The following is a 25,213-nucleotide window of genomic DNA, read 5'->3' on the forward strand; positions in this document are numbered from 1 at the left end:
TTACCATGTATCCCAGGTCCTGTAAGAGCTGGAGTGTGGCAGAGCAGTGCCACCACAGTAAGCTAAGGTACAGATGTTGTACACGTGCATTAGCCACTATTTTATATTTAAAGCCTAGGATTTAAGGAGCTTCCACTTATCAAAAGGTACTGCTTTTGGCAGCTACTTCATACATTAGAGAAGCGGAGAAATCTCGCATCTAAATGAACAAAAGGGAAAACAGGCCTATAAAGAAGAATTTCCATTTCTGTAGCAATCACAGGAAATGTTTGAGTATGGGTAAGAAATATACATTGTGTCAAATATGAGAACAGATTATAATATTAAATAATACTTCATAGCTTTGTTGCGTTTAATATAGGGCATCTAATTCACTTGAGGTTTTAAATGTGGAAAATCCTACTTTCTTTTAGGCATAGGAAATAGACTCAAGTGATTTAAAAACTTCTGGTTATTTTTCCTGGTAGCTTTCTGTTGCTTGTTTTTGTAGGAAGTTAAGAATTCTCTGAGGAAAGCGCCAAGATGTTTGTGTGGCTTTATGAGTAATGGAAAGAATTTACAACAAAATATGCCACTGCTGAGTAGTGATATGGAACAGTAAATAATAAAATAGTCAAGAAATAAGGATAGCTGAGATTCCTGTTTGTAGAATAGCTTTCCTTGAGGAATGTGAAACTGGTACAGAACAACTTATATGAAACATTTAGGGTGATGATGTTTGCCAAGAAAGCCTTACTTTGAACTTGACAAAAAGCAAATATGTTTTAATTACCTTAACTTTGCAGTTCAACTTCTTGGTAAGAGAGTGCTACTTGGAAGTAGCTGTTGCTGTAGAATTTGATTACCCTGAGTAAATTCTATTGTTCTGCTGGGCTAGAAATCTAAGCAGTCTTTTACAATACCAAAACCATACTGAAAATATTGTTTTACAAAAAAGATTCGACAAGGAAATAAAGTCTTAGGTAGCCAAAGTTAAGGAATATTATAAATATTTATGTAGGTTATTAAAAATAGCTCTTCTTATGAAAATAGATATTTTTCACATGGAATGCTGCATTCCTAGTTCAAGGAAAAGAAAGAATAGTAGTTTCAAGGAGCCTTTTATCACAGAAAGACAGAATGTAGAATTATCCTTTCATAATAACTTCATGCAGTGGAAAACTTCCAAGGCAATAAGCCACGTAAGTACTGTTCTTGCACACCACTGTTTACTACAAGGCATAACACCCTTAGTCTTCATTAGCATTTTAGAATAAGTGAATATCCTTATGCATGCCAGTATGTCATACTGGAGCAGCTGTTGGTATGCTACACATATGCTAATGTAACTGAAAGCAGCTATCTTCAAACAGTCTAAACTGCTTTATTTTTTAAGTTTAAACCGAACTTGTTATTCTGATTTCCCACTGATAATACGAGAGTAAACAACTAGGAAAAAGACCACTGTTATCAGGGAGCCTTAATCGCTATCTGCCTTCATTCTTCTCTGCCTTCCCCCGCCTTCACTACTGCCATCGGTTCCAAAGTTGTTGCATCACTTGCATGGCATTAGATGTATGCCACCCAGTATGCTTTCCCAGCAGGAATGCCAACTGCATTTATCTATTTTTATCTATAGAAGGCTGCAGTGGGCTTTTCAATTCATAGAAGTAGTCTAAATAAATAAAGTTCTGCAAATTATTTTCACTAGAATTAGACTCTCAGATTTAACTGAATCAGCCTTTGTATTTCATTAGAGAACTTCATTTATTGCCTTAATTTCTTGACACAAGCTTTCACTTTCAGTAAAAGCAGTCTCAATTCTAACCTGCATAACAATCACAAATGATGTGCCCAAAGCAAACCATAGGTCTGACAAAGTGGACAGCAATTCATCTTTTTCTTTGGGGTTAAAGCTTCACATTGAATCAGAACATTTGGGCTACATTCCTCACTGGGGGAGGTGGGGGGGGGGGGGGGGGAGGAGGAGATTCTGAATTTCATTAGTCTCTCTGCACTTCAGGTTTGTCCTCTAAAGAAGCAGCAGAAACACTGCTATGCTTTATGACCTAAGTGCAATTTCACAATAAATTTAACATAGTGACCATCCTTTGGCAGCTGTCTATAATTAGATTTCCCCCCCCCCTTTTAGCGCCTTCTGCACGTTTCCACCCCCTCTTTCACACTGGATCTAGCAATCATGAGACTAAACGGTGAGTCAGATTTTTTGTTTTCATGACTAATCCAACAGTCCCAGCACTTCTTGATCAACGCAACGGAAGGAGCAGAGAGGCCCAACTAGTGGATGATGTGTGCAGAGACTGGAATCTTCCCACTTAGCAACAGCCTACACATCCAATTATTTGGTTTGTGAAACGACAGCCTAAGTAGTTAAGTAGTTAGAAACTCTGTGATCCCAGAAAGAATATCTTTTTGTATATGCAAGGTATATCTCAAAGGCTATACCTTCTTACTCTTCTGTTTATCACACTGATATAAGTAGTAATGTTATATGCAGTCACAGCTGCTAAATTAGATTTGTATGTTTTTCATATACTTCATTTGCTGTAATTTATTTTACCTCTTACACTATAGATAGTCATGTTTGAACAAAAAACACAACTTTTTCAAAAGGTTATAAAAAGAACAACTGGAATGAATAGAAAGGTAAGAAAGCTTGCTGATAAACACAATTTTTTAGACAGTTAAGACAAATACAGACATTCAAAAAACAGTATTAGGTTATGAAATATTAGATTAAATCTTTTGCAAATGAATGCAAAGCAACAGTCTAGGAAAGGAAAACCTACATTATATGTTCATTAACAGCAAGGGTTTTCTGGTTCTTTTCTTGTCAACCAGATAATGAGATGTGGGATTTACTGTGAATAGCTCCCCAGAAGTGCCAACTCAGTGCTCAGCAATGGTTACAACAATGAGAAAATGCTAGGGATTTAGGATGAAAGCTAAGAAGCTAAGAACAAACAAGAAAAATAAATACTTATTGCACTGTATAAATCAAGATTGTACCCACATTTGACTATAACATGCAAATCTATTCCTGTGCCAGAATATGAGTCTAATAAAGTTAGGAGAACAGAAAAGGGCAAAGGGGATTATCAGAGATAAGAAAACAGCTTCCATAAGATAAGTGACTAAGTAGATTAGGACCTTTCAGATGGGAAAATAAAAGAATGACCAAGAGAAAAATAAAGTTATTTTTATAAGATAAGTACTTCTCACATGCCCATTTATTCAAATCTATCTTTAGCTACTACAAGATGGCTAAGTTAGGCAAACTCAGAATGTAGGTACTTCGGTGTGTATTTGTAGGTATTTCCTCTCCTAGGTTAAGAGCACTTTATAAACTACAATGAGTCCAGTGATAGATTATTAGGAAGACTGCTTTAAACAAAACAAACAGGTGTTTTCCATCTACTATGATTTCCCACACAATTGAGGTAGGATTTTCTTAGCTAGAGACTGACTTTCTTTCTGTGCATTTGACAGTCTTCTGTATTTTTCATGCTTTCTGTAAGTTATCTTTTGTTATCTTTTGAAGTTTGTATCTGCCTAGCTATAGCTTTTTATATATAAAATACTGGAGCCAAGGGCTTTTAAATTTAGAAATAACTTACACTTTTTTTCTCCTTCATTAGGTTTGGAGGGAAAAATCCTTTTGGATTATTTCCCCCTCCTTCCCCCCCCCCCCCCTTTTTTTTGTCCCTCCCCTTTTTAAAATCAGTAAGCTGCACTGTCTCTGGAATAGCATCTTCAAACTCCAAGACACCTACAAGCATTTTACCCTTTTAGATGTTACCTCAGAATGAACCTGATTTGCCTAAGGGCACATATCGCATTAATGAGAAATAACCTGAACAAAACTGAGGAGCAAAGGCTGGCAAGTCTGTTGTTTCAGCATCCAAACAATATTTCTTTGCAAGGAGTCTGTTCGCCAGAGTATTTTATTGTGTTATGACTCCAGTAGAGTTCTGGAAAAGGAGATATTTCCACTGACCTCTTTTTCCAAGGGGATCCACCTAATTCTTCAATCAGCAACCTTATCATTTGGCGTCCTGTACAAGGAGGCCACCAATTCACCTGGATACATTCATCTGAATAATGAGCTAGGTATGGAGGGACAGCATAGCTCATGATTCAGTAGATGGCTCTAACCTAAGAATCTAATTTAGCATTCCAGAAGTCAAGCTGCCTGAAATGCCTGTTGCAGATTTTCAGTGCTAAGCAGCACACTGTATGAGGGTCAGAGAACTAGCTCTAAGTCAGTACAAGAAAAATGAAGCTCAGAAGTCAGGTTTGAGAACCCTCATCATCAAAACACATTCATTTACTGGCAAACTCAGCAGACGAGTTAGCTTCATGCATGACTGATATTGGCATTGTACCATATTACTTCCCCCTGCAAGTCTTATTATGTAAGAACAGCAATCGTCACTTCTTGGCAACAGTTACGCTGCCATTTCACCATACTGACAAACAGTTACACGAGATATGCTAGGAGTTGAACAACAGTGAAATATTCCTATACATCAAGATTTCAGTTTTATGTCATCTCATTACAGACCACAATTAAAGTAGAATGTGTGCCCTATTGACAGGGGTCAACTGAATAAATCTAGAAGTAATTTACAAAGAAAATACCTTCCATTTGTTTAATGGGATGTATCACAATGACTGAAACAGAGACATCTGAACTCAATTACCATATTTCAACTTACATGCACCTCCAAAAAAAATCCTAGATTTTAGTGTTCTAAAGTACATGTAGCAAGTACATGGAATGCAATAAAATTACACAGCAGATTCCCACCAAAAAGGTATACATAGCTTTTCTGAAATTAAGCACTACTTTTACAAAATGCAGCCAATATTACAAAAACACTTTTTTCCTGTATATTAAAAGCGATGAAAAATGCACCTAGATTTTCAGTGGAGAAAGCAAAGACATTGATTATCATCAGTTTTTCGCTATTTAAGTGACAACATTTCAGTCAAATAATTTCAAGCTATTTTTGTCCCTTTCCTATTTCTGGATTGAGATTTTTAGATTTAGAACAAGGACAAGATCTGTTCTCTGAATGCTCTATTATTGTAAGAATCCTGATATACCAACCTAAGAACGCCTAGGCTTTTTAGAAGAATTATGGCTCAGATTTAGGGATGCTCTTGCTCCTTTACAAAATCCTCACAAACATCTTGAGGTTCCATGTTTTGCCTTGACTGACCTCTAGAATTGACACAGTATGAACACAGTTTTTTTCCTCCAACATCCAGAAAATGGAGGAAAAAATACCAATATGACAAAAATATTTTGAAAGTTTTTACAGTAAAGTAGAAATACCATCTAGTTTAATTTGAACAGTTAAAAAGCTATTCTGTATTTACAAAAAATTTGTACATAACCTGAAAATCCTTGACAGGTGTATCCTAAAGTAACTGAGATAGTAGCTTCTGGAATTAAGATACAGAGCACATAAAAATATGTCGGTACCATTGTTTATATGTGGCACTTTTTTTTTTTTTTGGCAACACAAAGCAACATTAAGTGTGCAGCATATTTTCAAAAAAGCAAACCTAAAGCACACAGGACGGAGTGTTCACAAAAGAAAGCCTATAGACCTAATGGGGGGGGGGGAGAAGAAGAAAGAACACTTTCCCAGGCAGGTATTCTGGAAAGTATAGCAGACTCCACCCAACATTAGTAAACAGACAGTTTACAGAAAAGCCAAGCTCAAATGAGAAGTAAAATGAGGAACTCTGTAGTCAGAAAAAAAAAATAATACAGAAGTTTACTAAAGAAGTTATCATTCGGTGTTAAACTTTATCATCCTGATTCTAGGAACTAAGTGATATGACCACAGGCTACAAAAATAGCTACAGAAGAAGTCACATGGAGTGATGTAATGTGAACGTGGAATAAGTCCTTGCTTTTTATAAACTGAAAAAAAAGTTATATTCAGTGAAACTCTAGGAAAAACACAAGCCAACAAAAAAAAGTTAGCCTCAGTGCACTGAATCAGGTCAAGGCCAGCATTCATCTGTATGCATTTGATGCTTACATCAATATTCAATAGTAGAAAAATCTGAAACCTTGGCATATGAGTGCAAAGCACTGCACAAAAAACCTTCATTTTGGGAAGAGTTACTAGCCACTTAATGGAGTGTTTTACTTTCATATATCTACTTTTGTACTTGGGCAGAAGAAATTATGAATCTCTATCCTCATGAAGGAGATGCATGACTTCCCAAATATGGAGGAGTTTTGATCTGTTGCTTTTCTACCATGTTTTTTTTTTTTTTTTTAAATAAACATACAAAGGAAAAATTGAGATGCAGCAGAGCAATGTGATGCAGTGCATTTCAACCTTGCCAGCCTGCCCTCCCACTCCTACAGTAATAAGCTTCAAGATGACATACATATATTCTGAAGTCCAAAATCACAAAATCACAGAATTGAAGGGGTTGGAAGGGACCTCAAAAGATCAGTGGGTCCAACACCCCTGCCAAAGCAGGTAATATTTTGAAGAAACCTCATTCACAAGTGTAACCCTGAAACATTCCTAAACAAGCCAGAAAGAAATATTGGAAGTTGTTTTATTTTCTATTAGCATACATTGGAAAATGCTAGACCACAGTGCTGACCTGTGAATGGTTAAAAAGGAGATGATAATGACTGTATGCGATGTGTTAATATACTAATGCAAGCAAGAGCTTAATTCTGCATGCCCTGGTGCATGAGATCATTGGCCAAGTGGCTGGATATTTCAAACCACATGAGAGAAGCCGTGCTCTCTCCAGCTTGGAATATGGCCACACACAAAGTTTTAGAATCTCCTTTAAAAGAAAACAAAATAAAGTGCTGAGTTGCACATGACTTGCTAAATCCATCTTTTAGAACTGGCCTTGAATTTGAAATAGCCAATAAATGTATTTTGCATTGCCTTCTCTTTCTACCACATCATAACAGGATTAAGGAGTTGAGCAACAGGCTCATTTGGCTTTAGAGACTGTGATAGATCCTGGTTCTTAAAGTCGCTCTTATGAGCCATCTCCATTGATTCATTCCAGTTTACTTTTATTCTAGAGTACTTGAGTACTGAAATGTGATGCTTTGTACCATTTAGTTCTCTTCATAGACACAGATAATGTGTCCAAAAGATAAAATGCAGAATAAAAATACACACCATAATATAGCGAGTTTTAGATTATAATGAATGACAACTACAAAGGCCTTGGATTTAAAGCAGTGATGGGCTCAAGCTGTAGCTCTGCCAGAAACTAGTCAAGTCACTTAGGTGAGTAATTGAAATGTGCTTAAACAGATGTTAAATCATTTACTGGTTCTGAGACTACGTTAAACATAAGAGAGATTTTCAAGAATCCCAAAATGACTTTGTTAACAAGAGTACACATCAAGAAAAGACAAGTAGCAAGGCAGGAACAGGGAATATCTGTAGTTAGTGGCACCTACAGCTTCTAAAGGAAAAAAAAAAAAAAAAAATCATTGACTCAAAATCATGAGGAAAAAAAAAGTCCTGTTTAAAGATTACATCTGTCCCATGGAGGGGAGGGGTGGGGAGAGGTGTTGTTTGGTTGTTTCAACTCCCTCAGCTTCCCCCAAAAGATAAGAGGCTAGCACACATTGTATTATTACCACCACTCTCAAGTTTACTTGATCCCAAATTCAAGAGCTCTTTCCCACACTCACATTTCAGTCTCCTTGCTTTCAGTGACTTAGTTCTGCTTCCAGTCCTAGCCTCACCACCGCTAGAAGCAGCAGCCTGGCAGTACAGCAAGGAAAGCAGCTTTTCAGAAGAGCCCTGTTCTTGTGGAAGGCTGCAACCCACGACAGGGCTGTGAATTTTCATATCCTCACAGGATCAATACCAATCTTCACCAAACTTGCATGATGCAAGGAAGTCACTGGACTTGACAACACTGAAGTAGTGACTGAGGTAAAAACCTCAGCACTCCTGAGAGTTTTGCACATGCCTGTGTTACATGGGCTATGTCTAGAAGGCTCTAAAAGGGCCATTTCCAAAGCAGCTGTAAGAATAACTTTTGTTAAGTGCCCATACTTACTGCCCTTCTGCACCTCCAGAGGCATCAGACTTCTCAGTATGCTCCAGCTGTGCCCAGGGCAGGGCCACCAGGTTCCAAGCCTTCATGGTCACATCACAAATGCAATCTGAGAGGTCATCTCTGAGACATTAAAGACAGTTTTAATACGCAGTTTTCAGTCATGCTCTGTTCTAATATTAAACTTTATACCTCAGTGAGGAAGGATAAAGCACGGGTAAGCTAAACTTCACAAGACTTCTGGGCACTACTGTAATGAAGACTCTGTTCCAATATTTTGGAACATATTTGCAAAATGCTTTGTTCAGTCAGGGTCTGTTTACATTCCAAGGTTAGAAAATTGTCACGCTTCCCCTGTTCTTTCGACACTTTCAATTGTGTGAGGCATCAGCATTGGTTATGTGAGGGACATACCCATTCGTAAGGCAGAATTCCTGCTAGCACAAGGTGTAACCAGAATATTGAAAACAATATACCCAAAATACCTACTAACTGGAAAGCTATGGGGAAAAAAAAAAAAAAAGTATTAATGAAGGATGAGCAACTGGAAACCAAAGAAAAGCTAACACTTTGAACAGGAAGAAGGATTAAAGTGCACACTAGAGCAGAAAGAGGAATAATTTCATGGCTCTAAACTAAAAAGGGGGGAGTGGGGGGGAGGGAAGAGGGAGAATGACTTTCAGTTATCTGTAGAGAATCTTATCACAGAAGGGTGTGCTCTCCAAAGCCACATATACTGCATATCCTTTCCCACTAGGAAAAACTGATTCTAATTTAAGTTTGATCTTTTATGCGTTCTTACTACTCATAATATTTGTACATTTGTTTTACACACCTGTAAAATCTAATGTCTATCTAGGAGGAGTTTCACTAGAACACCTGCAGCACGGACAGTCTGCTCTCGCTGTCCAGAACAGAATCAGAGTCAGGGGAGTTAGTCGCTTATCAGCATACTGAGATGACCTTATAACACGTGAACTTTGCAGTTTTATGGCTAGCAACCCTGTTCTTCCCATGACCCATGAAAGAAGGAAGAAAATTAATGCTCAGCTCATGCTGCAGTAGTTAGAGGTGCTCAGTTGTCCCTCTGGTATTATTTTATAGCAGCTATATTGATCTAAATTTGTAAATGTCAGGAGGTACGAAATGCAAATAGCATCACAAATCAGCAAGTTCCCTAGAGAATAAAGCTGATTACCACCTTGTTTCCAAGCTGTCATGTGACATAGGGTTCTGACTTACTTTGATTCATCTAACTAATGTGAAGGACAATTAAACACTGCTGAGATACGCCATATCAGGGGCTCTGGAAAACAGCAAGGAGCATGGATTATGGATCTTTTTGGAAAGTGTATGCAAACTTTCAGTGGGAAGTTCAAAATAAAAGTTGTGTGGCAACAACTTATCTTAAATTCTTTGCCAACATACAACATTTTGTTAGCAGTAAGCTCTGGTGTCCTGAAGCCAGCTGTATATCAACAACTCCATATTTAACCCTGCAAAGGGAAATTCTTCCACATACTGTAGCGGTATGGCTCATCCAGGAGACAGTCTGTTCCTCAAGCCAAACCAAGATTATAGTCCCTGACCAATTCCTTTGAACTATGACTGCAATGTTTCTAATTCACATGATTCTACCATGAGTAGGATGATTCTGTCCTGTGATCCAGCCAGTCTTTTGGAAATCCAGCAGCTCAATTCTTGTATCATTTTCAGCCCTCTCTGGGGAAATTCCCTCCAACTCTCTGCTACTTCCACCTCCCGAGGTAGAACATCTAGACCATTGCATCACAAGGCAGACGGATCAGTCTTTCTCTCTTTCAGGAGACAGTATGATTTTTTCCAGCTTAGGTTAAATAGGTAGGGCAGTCATTAATACCATCTTCATAGGAGAAAAAGAAACAGAAAGTGTCCAGAAGCCCAGGCCAGCACTCATCCCCTCTCCCCATCTGTTCCTGCAAACAGCAGGCCAGCCGGGCTCCACACTCTCTCTCAGCTTAGAGGAGGTCTGAGAAAGAGTTGAGATTTCCTCTATTTGCTCAGGTTTGAGAAGAGAGCTACAGTCTAAAAGCTGTCTTAAGTTCATGGTAAGAGCAGGTGCACACTGCAACCCACATGGAGTAGGAACGTAAGTAAGGGCATCAAAACCATGATTAAATGAGAGCAGGCTGCTGTAAGTGGTGATCAGGTGCCTCTCTAGCCGATCTAGCTAGACAGAATGGTGGAACAGAGCGTGGGGTACTGCTGGAAGCCTTTATGGCCAGGCAGTTTCAAAAGTTCCTGTACCCCAAAGGCAAATTGCATTCTATATGTTTAGGACAACTGGCAACATTACAGAGCCAAGTTCAGAGTGCTCAGGATAATCTAAATAAAACACATTCCCTCCATATGCTTTTCTTGGTTTTGTTGTGGAAATTTTCTTCCTCGGGATATTTTGGCATCCAACCTGGGCTTTTTGAAGTTATTTCTGCAATACCACCACTAAATTTATAGTTGAAGACATTTTCCATTTCCATTCATCCATTTGTTTTCCTATCACAAAGCATACTGGAGAGGGAAGAGTCTGGCATTTTAGCTTCTGCTAAGTATGAAAGGAGATGGTGCTAGGAGGGAAAGATAGTTAAAAACCCTTGGGGGGAAAATTGCTGTGGTACTGTACAAAAAAAGGCTCAAGTAGGATGCTTCTGCTTTAAAGAAAGTTAGTTCTCTACTCCTTAACCTCTTAAGTAATTCAACTACATAAACCTGCTTACAGAATAAACTGCAAGTTCTACATAGAGCCTCCTTCAGGTTTGACTTTTTTCGTCTTTTACCTGAAGGGAGGAATTCAGGTTCATTTAAGCTACAGTGACTGCAGTCTGTTTCCTAGCTTGAGTCCCTTAACAGTGCAACTTTACTTGCCACCTGCTAAGCAGTTCTCTCTGGATTAGAAATTACTTGATGTGTTGGAAGTGTTTTGGGAAGAGCCCCCACCTCCCCCCAAAAAAGTTTTAGAGAGTAAAGACGGGACCATTTCTGAAACTTGTCAATAAATGAAATAAAAAGTTAGGGATAAATTCTTTCTTCTCTGCATGCTAGGTCTTCAAGTTCTGCCATAACTGAGGTGGATACCCAAACTCAGCTTTGGTGACTGCTTCTCAGTAGGTCTTCCAGTCTCTCCCAAGGGAGATATTTTTCTTTACAGAAATACATATTAATAGTAGCAAAATCCCAAAGCTTATTTTGTTCTAAGCAACTGGCCTGCTTGCTACAGTATTTGCTAATTTGGAATGAAGGACTGTCATCTAAACCAGAAGCTTTGTCTTGGAACACTGAAACCTTTCCTGACAAAAGCTTCACCAAAATAGCTCAACTTCCATGCAAAGCTTTTGGCTTTGAATGTCATTTTCCAAGGAAAAACATTTTGTTGAAAGATTCTTGATGAGCTCTCTTTCTAAACTGAGATACATTTTGAACAATCACTGTGCAACACAAAGAATGTGAAAAATCATGAGCTTTATCAGTGTCATCCAACAGATGCATTTTGCTTAAGTAATTAACTTGAAATAAATATACATAAGCATTCTCTGCTGGTTTGCAGTTATTTTCAGGGTATAGCAAGTAATCTAACACTGCATCTGAAAACAGCTGCAATTTATAGATGAGTGATTTTTGCATATGAATAGATTTTGTTCTGCATATGACTAATTTCTACTACTTCTGAAAGAGATTAAGCATCTTTTCCTTCCTGTTAGAAGCAATTACAAGTTAGTTGGATAATTGCTTTTTTGCTTGTTTGAAAGAAGTACTACATTTGCCAGTATTGAACAATATAGCTAGATTGAAGCTGTATTTCATTTTTAACTTTTTTTTTCAGTTGCTTTTGATATTACCCAACAAATTCCACTGGAGCAGAATGTTAAGGCCCAACTAATGATAAACCACATGACTCTAAGCAGTTAAATTATGTGAACCTAAGAGAATCTGAATGTTTTGAATTATCTTTGTGCTCATTTCAAAACATATCTAATACATCTTGTTTTGTTCAAGTACTTACAATATATGCTACGTTGCAAGAGGGGACGTGATCAGGTTATATACCTGCCTGTTCTAGTATAGGTAAAGAAACAAGTACTAGTAGTAAGAAGTTACCATGGGTATCACCATTGAAAGCAATTTGAATGTATACATATTCTGTAGGGGCTCATTAGTATCTATGCTCAAGATGTTAATATTGGTACATGTCCAGAAGTTCAATAAAATTAAGATACTCCTACCAATCCCATGACACAAGCTTCACTAGGAGCGTTGATATACCCTTTATAGGTAATTCAACTGCAACATTTGAAAGGATTCGACATTTATCATGTAGGAGCCACGGGATATTTCAATCTTCAGGCCTACTTACTGGCACTAAAGTTTCAAAAATACATTTTTCTTGGATAATCTCTGATCACTGCTTGCACAAAGATTAAAGTAAACAGGACAAGCATCATGGTAAACACCTGGTTTCCTCAATGATTTTTCCCCTCCACTAGTGGAAGACTGACTTGAACATTCTATGTCTTATTACTGCACCATAGAAGAGGGACCACCAAAGCTCTGTTAACATACCCAATATGTTTTTGTTTCTCATCGGGTCTTTCTAAAAAACAGCACAACATGCATGTAAGAGCTAGCAACATTGCATTAAGATTTCTGCACTGTTCAAAAGAGCAATGAAATACTGCATTTTGCTTGTTGAATTAAAAATAAATAAATCCACTGGTCGTTGGAGACAGTTAAGCAATGAGATCATATCTTTTTATAATCTCAGAATTTAATGTGTAATTGAAACCAGGAAAACAAAAACTGTCTTTTTAAGACAAGCTGTATCCATGAAGTATGTATGAATTCACATTTGGAGATGCAGGATACAGAAAGGTGGGACTTGGTGCAGTTTGTCATAAACAGGCAGGGTTCCACTTGTCGTAAGCAAAGAGATAGTGCGATAGCATAAATAATATTTTTCATATAAATCGATAGTTAATAATTTAAAGTTGCAGTGAGTGGGGAAAACAGGAAGCATGACAAATGCTGGATAAAAAGTACTGGTGTGAAAGCTACACTTAGTACTTCAACCACAAAGTATTCATTTCACTAAACTATACCAAAGAACAATGATCCTGTTACTCCATGGTTTATCTCTAGTATCTGTGTCCATAAATAAACACTTCAATCAGTAATCTCTTTCATTTACCATTATCCTGATGGAATGTGACTGTTCATTATATACCATAGAATCTATTTAGCTTAAGAATAGTAGTATAATAACCAAATTTGAATCTGGGTACTTATATAAAGCTCTATTGCACAAGACTAAGTCTAAAATTTCTAAGACATTGCTCTGGTTTTATGTAACAGTTCTTCTTCATTAGCCTATTCAGTAATTTGTGCAATTCTTTGGAGAAATAATTTTTCCACAAGTCCTCCTTGGCAAATAAACTTTGAGTAGGAGTAGCATATATTCATGCAAGTTAAAAATTCGCAGCTCTTTAAACAATATCAATTGCTTGGATATTCCTGATGGAGGTCAGACTATCATGGAATTCTTGCAGCTTTGTGTTTATATGGAGAATTGGGAAGGTAGGCAAACCTTGGGGGTTTTGAGATTTTGAGGAAAGAACTGGGAGCTTTTGGCAATATGTAAAGGAATCCAAATGCAAGCCAGTGAAAGAAACCAAAATCAGGAAGTTGCTGGAAAACACTTTGTAGGAGGCATTCACTTGCAAGATTGGAGTGAGCAATTAAATTGGCAGGGAGACTGAGGTAGGCAGGTTGGGTGGAACTGAAGCAGGTTTGGGGTTGTTTTTTTCACAGCACTACACTAAGCTAGTTCTTACAGTTTAACTCTGGCCAATGGATATGTCATTAATAAGCAAAACAGGATAGCATAAACTTCACAGCGTGGAGTTATATTATTTTTGGTATTCTAGGCATATTTTAATGCCTCTTAAAGAATTGAATCTTCTGTAAATCTAAAACCAATCATTGTGCATTAAGTAGCGTATTGTGAATTAACACAGTATGTGGGCGGTCTTACAGTCTTTGAGGTAAGGGTTCCTACATTCACATCAGGAAAAAAAGAATGGTTATCTAGGGAATAAAGTCACTACAAGAAGCCCGTCCTGTACATGCCTATACACGTCAAAAGCCTCATCTACCGTTCACAATATAGAGATGGAAGCTTTAATGGGAAACAGCTAATCTGAATAGTGGATGGTAATATAGCCAATTGGGCTGCACCTTGATACATTTGTCAAATAACTGCAGTGACTGCGTAAATTCCTGAGTGCTGGTTGCTTCATTCAGTGTTGCCACATAGGCCTCAAGATATGTATGCATATAAAGCATTTCTAAGCAGTGCTCATTTAACGTATGAGCTGAGCACATACAAAGGGGACACCGAGCTGTCACAAGGGTCTGTTACATACTTTGTGGAAACACAAAATTGGAGCTGTCTCCAATCCCCGTGTAAAATTAGTTCTGGTGTTTAAAAGCTTTTCTTAACTAACATTATATACTAGGCACTTAGCTCTCTCTAGACAGCAACCATATATTTTTGTACTTAGCGGGCAATGTATGGTGTACTGTTGAGAGTAAAACCATCCCCACAGACAATTTGAAACTCTTTCTCATGACAACACAAGATTTATAAGTATATAGCCAACTTTAATATATAATCTGAAGAAGACCAGAGCTGCTTCTACACCTTGAAAACATTATCCTTGATTAAACAGTGATTACCATCTTTCCTCAGATTAAAAAAAAAAAAAAAAAAAAAAAAAAAAAAGATATGTGTATATATATTTATGTATATAATTTCAAAATCAAAGCCTTGTACTTACTGCATCTTCTTCTGCATGTCATCTGATGGCACTGGGAACAGATCCCAGCATCCCAGAATGCAGCTTGGCAGGTATTAGTCTCCTGCTTATAATAGACTCTCTAATTGCAATGCATTTTTTTCTCTTTTGAACTAGCTAGCTAACCTGTAATTTTTCTTGTTATCTGCCCAAAGCTAAATGAAGTATCTGATACACCCAAGGAATTCCTCACCTGCTACAGGTGACTTCAGATGGGGAGTTGCCGTCACCAAATAAGTATAAATCCACATGTAACCAGGTTTCAATAATATCCCCAGGCAAGGCAGATCGCTCATGCTTCCATTTTTATACTGTTTATTCTTATGAGAACAGTGAAGCCCTCAGCATGCAAGTCTCCTCCCCTGAGCTCCAACACAAGATTGAAGCCTAGAGATTCCAATCATTGAACATGTATTGACTTGATTTAATAAGGCAAGGAGAACCTCAATGAGCAATTGCAGTTGCTGCTGCTACCCATTAGCTTCAGGTGTTAGCAATTCGGCAGATCTGTAATGAGTATACTTTAGCTTGACCCACTTTCTCCTCCCCATTTTGCAAAATCAGGGTTATTCTTGTTATTTTGCATTTGGTGCTTTGCACTTACGCAAATGTTTTACAATAACACATCTTCTACTGTCACAGTTTGAGAAGGTTCTGCTATTGACATGTCTAGCTGTACAAGTCAATGCAAATACAAAGGTGGGGAGGAAGCAGCAGCAGGATTTATTGCAAATTACTATGTTGTGTTAGTGCAGCAGCAGGAGAAAAAAAAAAAAAAAAGTCTTGAACTAGAATACTGATTCTACATTCCTTCTCCCCAGTTTGAGAAACACTGATTTTTTTTTTCTGCCTTTTGTTCCTTCAGCTGTTCCTGTTGCCTCTTCTTCCTGCTGCCACCCTTAGTAGCAGATAGCAGCCTTACTGCCCTTAGCAGCTGTCTCCTTGGTCTAGATTAAGACAGTGGCTATGGGTGGTCTACCTGTCTGTCGGTGCGCAGAAGCCTGCCCTCTTTTTTAGAGGGTAATTATGTACCTTCTCTATGAGTGGAACTACTGCAACCTTTTCTTAAGCTGTTTCCTCTGTTGAAGAAATATCTTCTGCTGTTAAGCAATTTAATGGACTTCTGCTTTCTGCAAGAGCATGGAGTAGGAGAAATGAGGTTTCTTTCTCTCTTGTTGTTGTTACCATGCCCTTTCTTTCATTGTTGTCTCTGTTCTGTTGTATACGTGGGAAAGCAGACAACAATCCTGAGAATAATGTAAGACAAACCAGGCTCTTTGCTCAATATATATGAGCTTTGGGTAGAAAGAAAGTCAATTCTCTTTCAAGGAGATGCAACGTTTCCCTAAAAGGCTTCCCATGTGGTCTACTGGGCAAGATAATGTTGCACTAGAACTACGCAGCCTCCCCCCAGTAAATGATTTCCTTTTATTTGTAGTTAGTCATTAGATAAGCTCTGTGTATGCAATGGTGTAGCAATGTTCTGCTTCTGGACAAGTCCTTTTTGTACCAATAGCAAATCTCCGCTCACCACTGTCGTTGCGTATACACACGGAATCAAATTAAAAAGAGCATGCTGCACATAAGCCCAATGCAAAAAGCCTGTAGTGAAGAAAGTAGACACAAAAATCAGGCACACAGCCTAGGCAGTTCAGAATGAATGTTGCAGAAAAATAATTAACCCTAAGTTTTCAAAGTTTGGCTTTTGGAACAAAAGGCTCAAGGTTTATAATAGAAAATCTTGGATACCCTTCATGCTAGGTAGGAGCACTGCTGTTGCTGCCTGTAGTTACAAGCTTCTATATCCAAAAGTGTTTCATGTCATGTAGTTCCTGTAACTACCAGGTTTGTTTGATATCCACTATGTTTCCTAACAAAAAAAGGTTGAATAATTCTCCATACAAAAGTTTGAAGAAGGTACTCAGTTTTAACTAGCTTTTTTAGGCACCAATGAATAAGTAGACAGCTTAAATTCTAGTTGCCTAAAAATACTAGAATTATTCCCATGTATGTAATAAGAAGGAAAATAACTGGTAAAAGGAAATAAAAATAAGCTGGTGGTTGGGCTTAATTTCAGTCCGGCTTAAGAAAATGTTTTCTTGCTATCCATAAATGCATGGGGTTAGTTCAAGCACTTTTTTTTTTTTTTTGCATTTTAGTTCACACCTGGCCTATAAATGATGCACAATTCATGGAGAGGGAAAAGCAGCCTATGGTTCTGTAACAGTGTCTGAAATACCACGGTGAGCTTGGAAGAGCTTTCAAGGTGAACATGTTTGTGGCCTCTGCTTAGGAACAGTTTAAGTCCTGCATTGTCCACCTGCAGGTTCCCCTGTTTTAGAAAGAGAAAATGATGTTCTAAGTCTTATGCATGTTATAAAGCAGGATCGTCTGTTTCAGGCAATCCCTGCCTGTGGGCAAGAACCTCCACGAGACGGTTCTTTAAGTGTGTGGTGCTGGTTTGATCAGCGTGTTGATACAGTGGGAAAGTTTACCAGATTACAGGTATGTGTGTAGACTTTTTTTAAAAAGCAAAAACAAACTACAGGTGCAGCTAAAAATACCTCCGTGTAAAATTCAGTCAACTAGTTAAAAATGTGAGTAAAGCACTTGTGTCAAAGGGTATGAATCTGCCATCATTTAGCAAAAATATTTCTGCTCTGTGTTTTTTTCCTTTAGTACAATGACTTTAAGTTAATCGCTAGTTCAGTAAAGAACTGTGGCTTCTATAGTGTGGTTCAGCTTTTAGATTTTTTTTTTATTTTTTTTTTTTTTCTCCAGGCTTCTGTGTCCACAGGGTTTTATTTGTATGCAAACATTTGTGCAGGTGTCTGCCTGGTGTTTGGGGCATGCAAAACCAGGGCTTGCCAAAACTTTGATTTTTTTTTTTTTTTACTAACCAATCATTTCACATACCAGAGCACCAGAGGGACATGGTCTTCCATTTCAATTAAAGTCCACATTCTTTATGGAACTATACATGCTTTCTTCTTGTCCTGTGAGTTAATAAAGGTAGAAGACACAGTATAACAAAGCTTTGTGTAAGAATTCTGGATTCTTTCTCTGGTGTCTCCAAAGTAAGAAGGTTTCTTCTGTCTGACCCCCCTGACACTTACTGCTGTGAGGAATGTTTTAACAATTCGTGTCCATAACTGATAAGCTGATTCTCCCAAAATTCGAGCTGAAGATAAGAGTGGTCACTGGTTGAAAATATTCAAAGGAGGGAACAAGCTAAGGATCCTCAGACATGGGGTTCTTTAAGCAGGGGCTTCTGCATACCTTCTGGAGTCCACACGAGCAAGCATTAAATTTGAGTATCAAACTGAATATACTTCTATTTGATTGATTGTCAAATTCAATATATTCTGAGTATCAAAATGAACAGGGATTCAACTAAACTTCTGTTGCAGTATGATGAAAAAATATAAAACCAAGCACTTTTTTTTGTGGGAAAACTATTTAAATGTAGTAGCATTTTGTGAAGTGATCAGCTGAATTGCAAGGGGAACATAGCTCATTTTCTTGCAGATGCTGGTCCGTTCTTCCAGCTGTGCACACAACAAAGCACAGCTGCTGGTCTTGTTTATACAGATGGCACCACTACCCCCATTGGCTTGCCCACTGGGAGAGATTGTGCTTTGAGCATCTTTGTGCTTTTGGGGGGGGAAAGTACAAGCAAAATTCCCTTGTTCCCCCACCTACAGAGAGGTACTGGAAAGGAGCACAGAGGGTTCAGCAGACAGCACAATCCATGCTATAGGAACATATGAACTCCAGCAAAGATAGCATACAAGCTCCGAAACTGAAGCAGGTAGTGACCACATCAGCTACAATGATGTGATCCAGACTAGTTTGCAGCTGAGGCAGCACTGACTTAATCGTGGTACGCAGCGTAGATAGCCAACAATATTAATCTGACATGGTATGAATGCCCAGAATACCCATCCCATTCTTTTTGCTTCAGATTTTGAAGATGTATGGGAGTCTGCCAGTGCTATGAGCTAGAATATAGCTTAGGAGCATAGAGGGAAGAAGTACAGTAACCTAGCATTCAGGCAAAAAATCTTACTGTTCCATTTGGTTATACCTATTCTTTTTCTTGTGGCCTGATTAGTGGTAATCTTTTGATGGTTTCCATTTGGCTGAATTGTTGGAAATGTAACGTGACATTACTATTAAAAACATAGAAGCTCCTTCCTTGAAGCAGATGACAAACAATATGTGCTTCATTCTGAAACACAAGCGTGTATCACTGCCAAGAAAAAGGACACTGGGCAAAGGGCTTCTGATGCTTAGTGTTTGGCTTTGGTCTCTGTGAAAAAACGCACTTCCAGTCATTTGGGTGTGGGGATTTTCATGGAACAATCTTGATTAGCTTGCTTTCCTAAGGAAAGGAAGCTTATGTAATGGTTCAGTGTATCTCTCGCTCCAAATTACAGACGTGTTTAACACATGAGCCAAGGTCTCAAAAATAATTACATTTCTACAAGTTTCTTGGAAGTCAGCAGCCAAAGACAGAAAAAGGAACCATATTCATTCCTGAGCTGAAGGAAAACAAGAAAAAAAAAGAAAAAAAAGAGAGAACTCAGCAACCAGCCATTGTGCATCATACTGTTTTAACATAACAGGCCAGCCAGGCACTGCTTAGCTACAGCATCTGAGGTTTTTGCTCTATGGGGGTGACACTGGAATAAGAAATATAGTAAAATATCCTTATCTGCTGTTACAAATTACAATGTAGCTGGGGCACCAAATAATTGAGATGCTGGATGGAAGTATACACAGCAGTTTGGTCATTGGCTAGAGGGTCATAATTTATTTCATGTAGCACTTGAATGGGTGAGGGTGAGCAATAACTTTTGATCTCTCTTCAGGATCATTTTCATTTGCCTAGATTACCCAGATTCAGAATGAGAATCTGAACCTACCTACTGAAGTTGGCAGTAAGTTGACTCAGATTTGTATGAGAAATAAGAGCAGTGCAGTGATATAACTGTGTAGGAAACTTTGTCCAAAGTCATTAAATGTTTTTTTTTTTTTTTTTTTTTTTTTTTTCCCCTCGTGGCAGAGCCGTATCTGTGTCATTCCTTTTTCATTTATTGTTCTAAGCCTGGATTCCTTAGATAACTTTGCTAGAGACTTGAGTTTTATTGTAGATATGGAAAACTGCCTAAAAGTTTGGCTCCTTGGTTGTTCTGGCAGCATTCCTGCCTCACTGATATTCAGATGCAACACATCCTACTTGCTCCAGCAATCACTCTTTAAAACAAGACAGGAAATAATGGACACCAAACAAAGTGAACTCTGCCGCTACCTTAGTTAGCAACCCCAGAAACTCATGAAACTGTTTTGTGAGCTGGATCTTGGGAGAGCTAGTCCTAATTCCTTTACCCTGGTTATGTGGGCCTTAAATATAGCTACAGGAAAAGGGGCAGCATTAGTGTAGATGTCACTAAACCCTGCTCAACATTGCAGGTCTTGAATTGCTAATGTTTGGATGGCCAGCCAATAGCCAAAGAATTTCGGTAGCATACTCCAGGCTGTCCCCAGAGTTCAGTTGTTCTCAGTGCCAGTGGCTAGCACCGGCTGCTGACCCTAGTGAAAATGCATGCAGAGACACCTGGGGGATATTAGGCAACGTAGTTAACAAAAACCTAGCTGACTTCTGTGAAATGCTATGGCCGCATACTACCAAAAGCAAAGGCATAGAATAACAGATAGAGTTACTTGAACATATAAGGGTAGTATGCTAGATTTTAAAGCTATCTGAGAACATGACACATAACATACACTGCACATCTGAGTGGTGTAGATAGCCATGCCTGCTTGATGTTTCCAAGGACAAAATTCTGATTTCTGTTGCTTGGTAGTTTGCCAACAGATTGTTTGGGCTGTAAATTTTCCTGCTGGCTCTCTGCCCTAAGGTGATTTTGTGGGTGTGGGTGTCCATGTGGATAGAAGAGCAACAGTTGATGAACTTCTCAGGAAGGAAAAAAAAAGTAAACTTTACTCTTTTAAGGATTTTTCAACTATTTCTACTATTTCTTTGAAGTTGTAGTGTACCCAGTCTTTCAAGCAAGAGCTTCAAATTTGATGAATGGATTCATTTGGTTAAAGATGTGTCTACTGACATCTTTTAGACTGATAAAATTCCCCTTGCTGGTCATCCACCAGATTCATTTAGAGGCTGAGTCACTTGGTCATTTGCAATCCCCAGCAAACAATTAATAACCAGCAACAGCTCCTACATGACTGCGAGGGGCCAGCATTGTGCCTGGTGTCCTTCCTCACAGTGGGGCTTAAACACTGAAGCCCTGAAACATAAAACACCGGTGTGAAACCTCAAGAAATTCCTGCACATTGCCCAGGGCATGCCCCATGATCACAGGTTGCACTGTTCAGACGTGGCAATGAGAGAACACAACGCTCAGACTCTGGATGTGACTTTCAATGTGTTTACTCTTTACTTAGAAAGTCTATCAGAGGGACAATAAGAAGAAAGTCCCCTCCTTCCTTCTAACACATGCTTTCCTCACTGCACCTGAACAGATCTGGGACTGTGCTAAGCAGCTTTCAGGTTTCCATGATTCTGGTTTGCCTTATCTTGGCTTCCCTTCAAACTTCTACCTGTTCTACTGCTCCCGAAAGTCAGCCTGTTTTGGCAGCGCTCTGTCCTACCGTTAAACTGGATCTGTCTGGTACAGAAGCCTGCTCGTCTCTTCCTCTGTGGTGGTCGTAGCTTCCTGGGAGCTTCAGTGAGTCTGGCTAGGTTCCTTCACCGAGAGAGGCAACTGTGTGTCCTTGAACAACTTACGCAGTCTCTGCCTCAGTTCTCTGTTTTGGAAAATAATTGGTATTTCACGTGCCTTACCTTTTGTCTTGACCTCTGTTTCAGTTACAAGAAAAGGTAGGGTAGGGTTGCATACTAGGCATGTAATCGCTTATTTTTACGAAGCTGCAAGAGGAAGGATTTCACAAGAACCTCGACACCCAGCACAAGACTGAGGGAGTTAAGAGAAGCTAGACTTCTCCGGCAGCTGAAGAACTTAGGAGTCAGGCAGAAACTTCAGACCTTAATGTCCCGGCTGATACAAACTTAACAGAGGGGATGCTATTGCTTTCTCTGGGGCTTCTGACCTGCTGTCAGAAATTGTCCCTTTCTGGACAGTCATCAAAACACTTGTCACTTTTTTCTATCATAACATACAAATGGCTGTTACACCCTTAAAATGAATTCCATATACATGGGTGAAATGTATTAAACCTCAGACTATCTAGGAAAAAAATTAAAAATCTATATCTCTGGGAGGTGAGTTTGACAGCTTTTTGTTCTCATGAGAAATGTAACCTACGCAATCATTTTTATTAAACAGGGGCTTCCAAGGATTTGTTCTATAGCTGAAACAACAATTTGATGGGATATTACAGAAGCCCAGCAGGACTGAGAGCAAGGAGTGAACCCTCTTGTAGGTGCGTGTGTACAGTGCCTGGCTCACTGGGCTTCTGATCCTTGCTTAGCCTTCAGGCTATTTCCTAATGGGGAGAGTTCCCACAGCAGCTCTGCCTTGAGTCACACTAAGTCAGGCTCACTGACCCGGTGACTTCCATAGCGTAACAGAGCAGTGTATTTAATTCCTTTGTACTCTCAGAACCTCTCACTGTACGGCAAATTTAATCAGCTATTAAGCTGAAAACCTGATGTGCTGCAGAACTATAAAGGAATCTGTCACATTCGTATACCTAAGTAACAGGTATTTTGAATCCTTATTTTTTAGGTGTCTTTGTTTAGAACACACACAGCCTGAGATGATGTGAAAGAGCTCAAATGCCTGCCTGCTGGTTCCACTAGCTTTTCCTCTCATGCAAAGTAAAATACATAGCTCCAAATTTGTACTATGAAGGTAATGAGAGAAATGAAGAAATATAAATCAGCAGTACAGTTTTTAAGATACTTGGATTGTGCCTTTTAAATTATTATATGTTACTGTAGCATTTCATTTTAACTACACTATGAAAAAACATAACTCATGAAACGCTGCACGTTGGGTACTTTTGGGTCACGCAGTTGGGACAACAGAGGTTCTGTCTCCGCATGTTAGAAGGACCCCCAATAGAAATGCCTGTGCAGTTTTAAACTCCCACTTAATTCTGGCAGGAGGTCACTTCGAGGTTTCTTTAGAAAGCACAGTGTGAGCTACCAAACTTAAGACAGATCAAGAACCAAGGCCATCCCAAAATTGCATAACGTTACATGGCCGAGGAAGTAAGGTATTCGGTCCTATTGCCCCATCCCCTGCAATAGAACCCATTGCAGCAATGCATTGAGAAATTGAGTTAAGAGCTAAGAGGAGGCATTGTAACATCCCAGCAACCTGGAACGGGGCTGGTAGAGGTACACAGGGCTGGACTTTCGGTTTGCTGTGCAGGAGCAAAACTTCACAGCTCTCGTGAATGCTAATGAGTCCCATGACTAAACCGTGGCATATTTTGAGAGTGCAATCCATAATACATATAATCTCAGTCATCATTTGGAAACTTCTGACCTACATGCAAACTTCCAAGGAGCTACTGCAGATAAATTATCACTGCAATTACGGGTAGCCATGGAGCTCTAGGATTGTGTGTATATAATACATTGTTATGCAAACACACATCTACTTTTAAACCTCTGCTTCACAGTCATCGTGGTTTTAATTTCAAAGCATCAAAAAGGAGGCAAAAATAAAGTCTCTTGCAAATAGATCTTGATTATATCTAGAAAGAATTTTTGCAAACAATTCAAAAACAGGCAGTCTGGAAATCCTAAAATGGAACTGTGCTAGTGAGAAAAGGACAGTTGCCCTTAAAAGTTGTCCTTAAAATGCAATTTTTTACTTAATAAAATCTAATTCTTGTGCTGGTTTAATGTTAAACAGGAAAAGATAATTTCATAGATAATTGCATCTTTCCTCAGAACACAAGCAAACTCCCACCAAGTTTTTCATGATAGATTCATAAAATGCCTCTTAGAAATAGCACTCATTTCTTCCTATCTGACTCATTATTGCAACCTTGTGAAGCAGTATTTAATCCTGCGGGTATTTAATCTCGATCATTTAGCCTGGACATTTCACAGATTAACAAATCTTTTGTATGTCACTGTACCAAAAAAAAAAAAAAAAAAAAAAAAAAAAAAAAAAAAAAGAATTTAAAAGCTCTGCAAAAACTGTGAAAATAATATTCCCCCACTCATCCCCCCCGAGACTCACCAGAGCCTGAAAATGCTTCCCACGCCCAGCTCGCCTGCTGGCACCATCAGGAGTGGTTTTCATCCGAAGGAGAAATCCGAAGACCGAGAAGGGATCCCATCTGGGAGGATTTTGGTAAACAAAAACAAAGTGTACCTGGGGTTAACAGTTCTCAGCAGAGCAAAGAGAATAAGCTGAGACAGAACGATCTGCCTCTCCCAAAGGCTGTAACGCGTTCTTTGTGTTAGCAGAAATACCTGGACCCACACACTGAACTCTTGAGTGTCACATGGGTGACAGAGCTAAAAAAGGCAAACCCATAGGCTTAATTTAAACTGCCCCCAATATGTTAGTGTTTTCCCCTGAGGCAGCTTATGTGTCTCTTCCAAACTTTTCTAAGATTTTCCTGGAATTTTAATATCCCTCTCTCTTTGGTTTCATACTTTTTAACTCTTTTATTTTTAGATTCAATTTTTCACAGTGGTCTGTAGAGTCTGCTTGACGCCAGCAAATGTAACTGGATCCCAAATCCCTGCAAGCCAGGAATTGCAGCCATGATCAGCATGCTGCCGAGCAAAACCTTGGCACTGGTCAAAACCAAATAGTCTAAATCCTCTATTTATCTTATGGCAGGGCTTGGGAAAGCAGGCAAGAGGAGTTCATCAAAATGTAAAAAAGGAATAGCTGGGAAAGGCTAGGGGTAAGTAAACAGAAATCAAAGATGCAAATAGATCTGTTCTACAACAGATTTGTGTGACCGGACTTCCAAAAGCAAGAACAGAGGTTTACAAAAAAACAGATATTTTATTCTCTAGTAACCTAGTAACAGGACAGGCACGCACAAAGCAGATTGCCTTTAAAAAAGGCTTGTGTCAGCAAGGTTGACTTTAGTGGAATAAATAAGAATAAGCTGCTTGGCAGCAGATCACTGCTGACAATAATCTCACAGGTCAGATTTTCCAAATTTGTTTCATAGCTCATTCAATACACTCATAACTCCAACTACCATTTCTGTCTAGGAAC

The 25,213-nt window shown here is 38.8% G+C and overlaps 1 protein-coding gene across 4 annotated transcripts in view; it reads right to left on the bottom strand.

Moving 5' to 3' along the window:
- The window catches only part of RAF1 (Raf-1 proto-oncogene, serine/threonine kinase), a 78,929-nt gene extending 54,525 nt beyond the window's left edge, over nt 1-24,404 (bottom strand). For all 4 annotated transcript variants that reach the window (XM_082768425.1, XM_082768424.1, XM_082768421.1 and 1 more), the window contains exons 1-2: nt 24,212-24,404; nt 8,083-8,202 (exon numbers count right to left, since the gene is read on the bottom strand). In XM_082768425.1, the coding sequence (XP_082624551.1) occupies nt 8,083-8,107 (25 nt within the window). In that variant the 5' untranslated portion in view covers nt 8,108-8,202; nt 24,212-24,404. The remainder of the gene's footprint in view (nt 1-8,082; nt 8,203-24,211) is intronic.
- Nucleotides 24,405-25,213: the final 809 nt, after the last annotated feature.

The sequence above is a fragment of the Aythya marila genome (genome assembly GCF_965140915.1).
Source record: "Aythya marila genome assembly, chromosome: 10".
Classification (NCBI taxonomy): Eukaryota; Metazoa; Chordata; class Aves; order Anseriformes; family Anatidae; genus Aythya; species Aythya marila.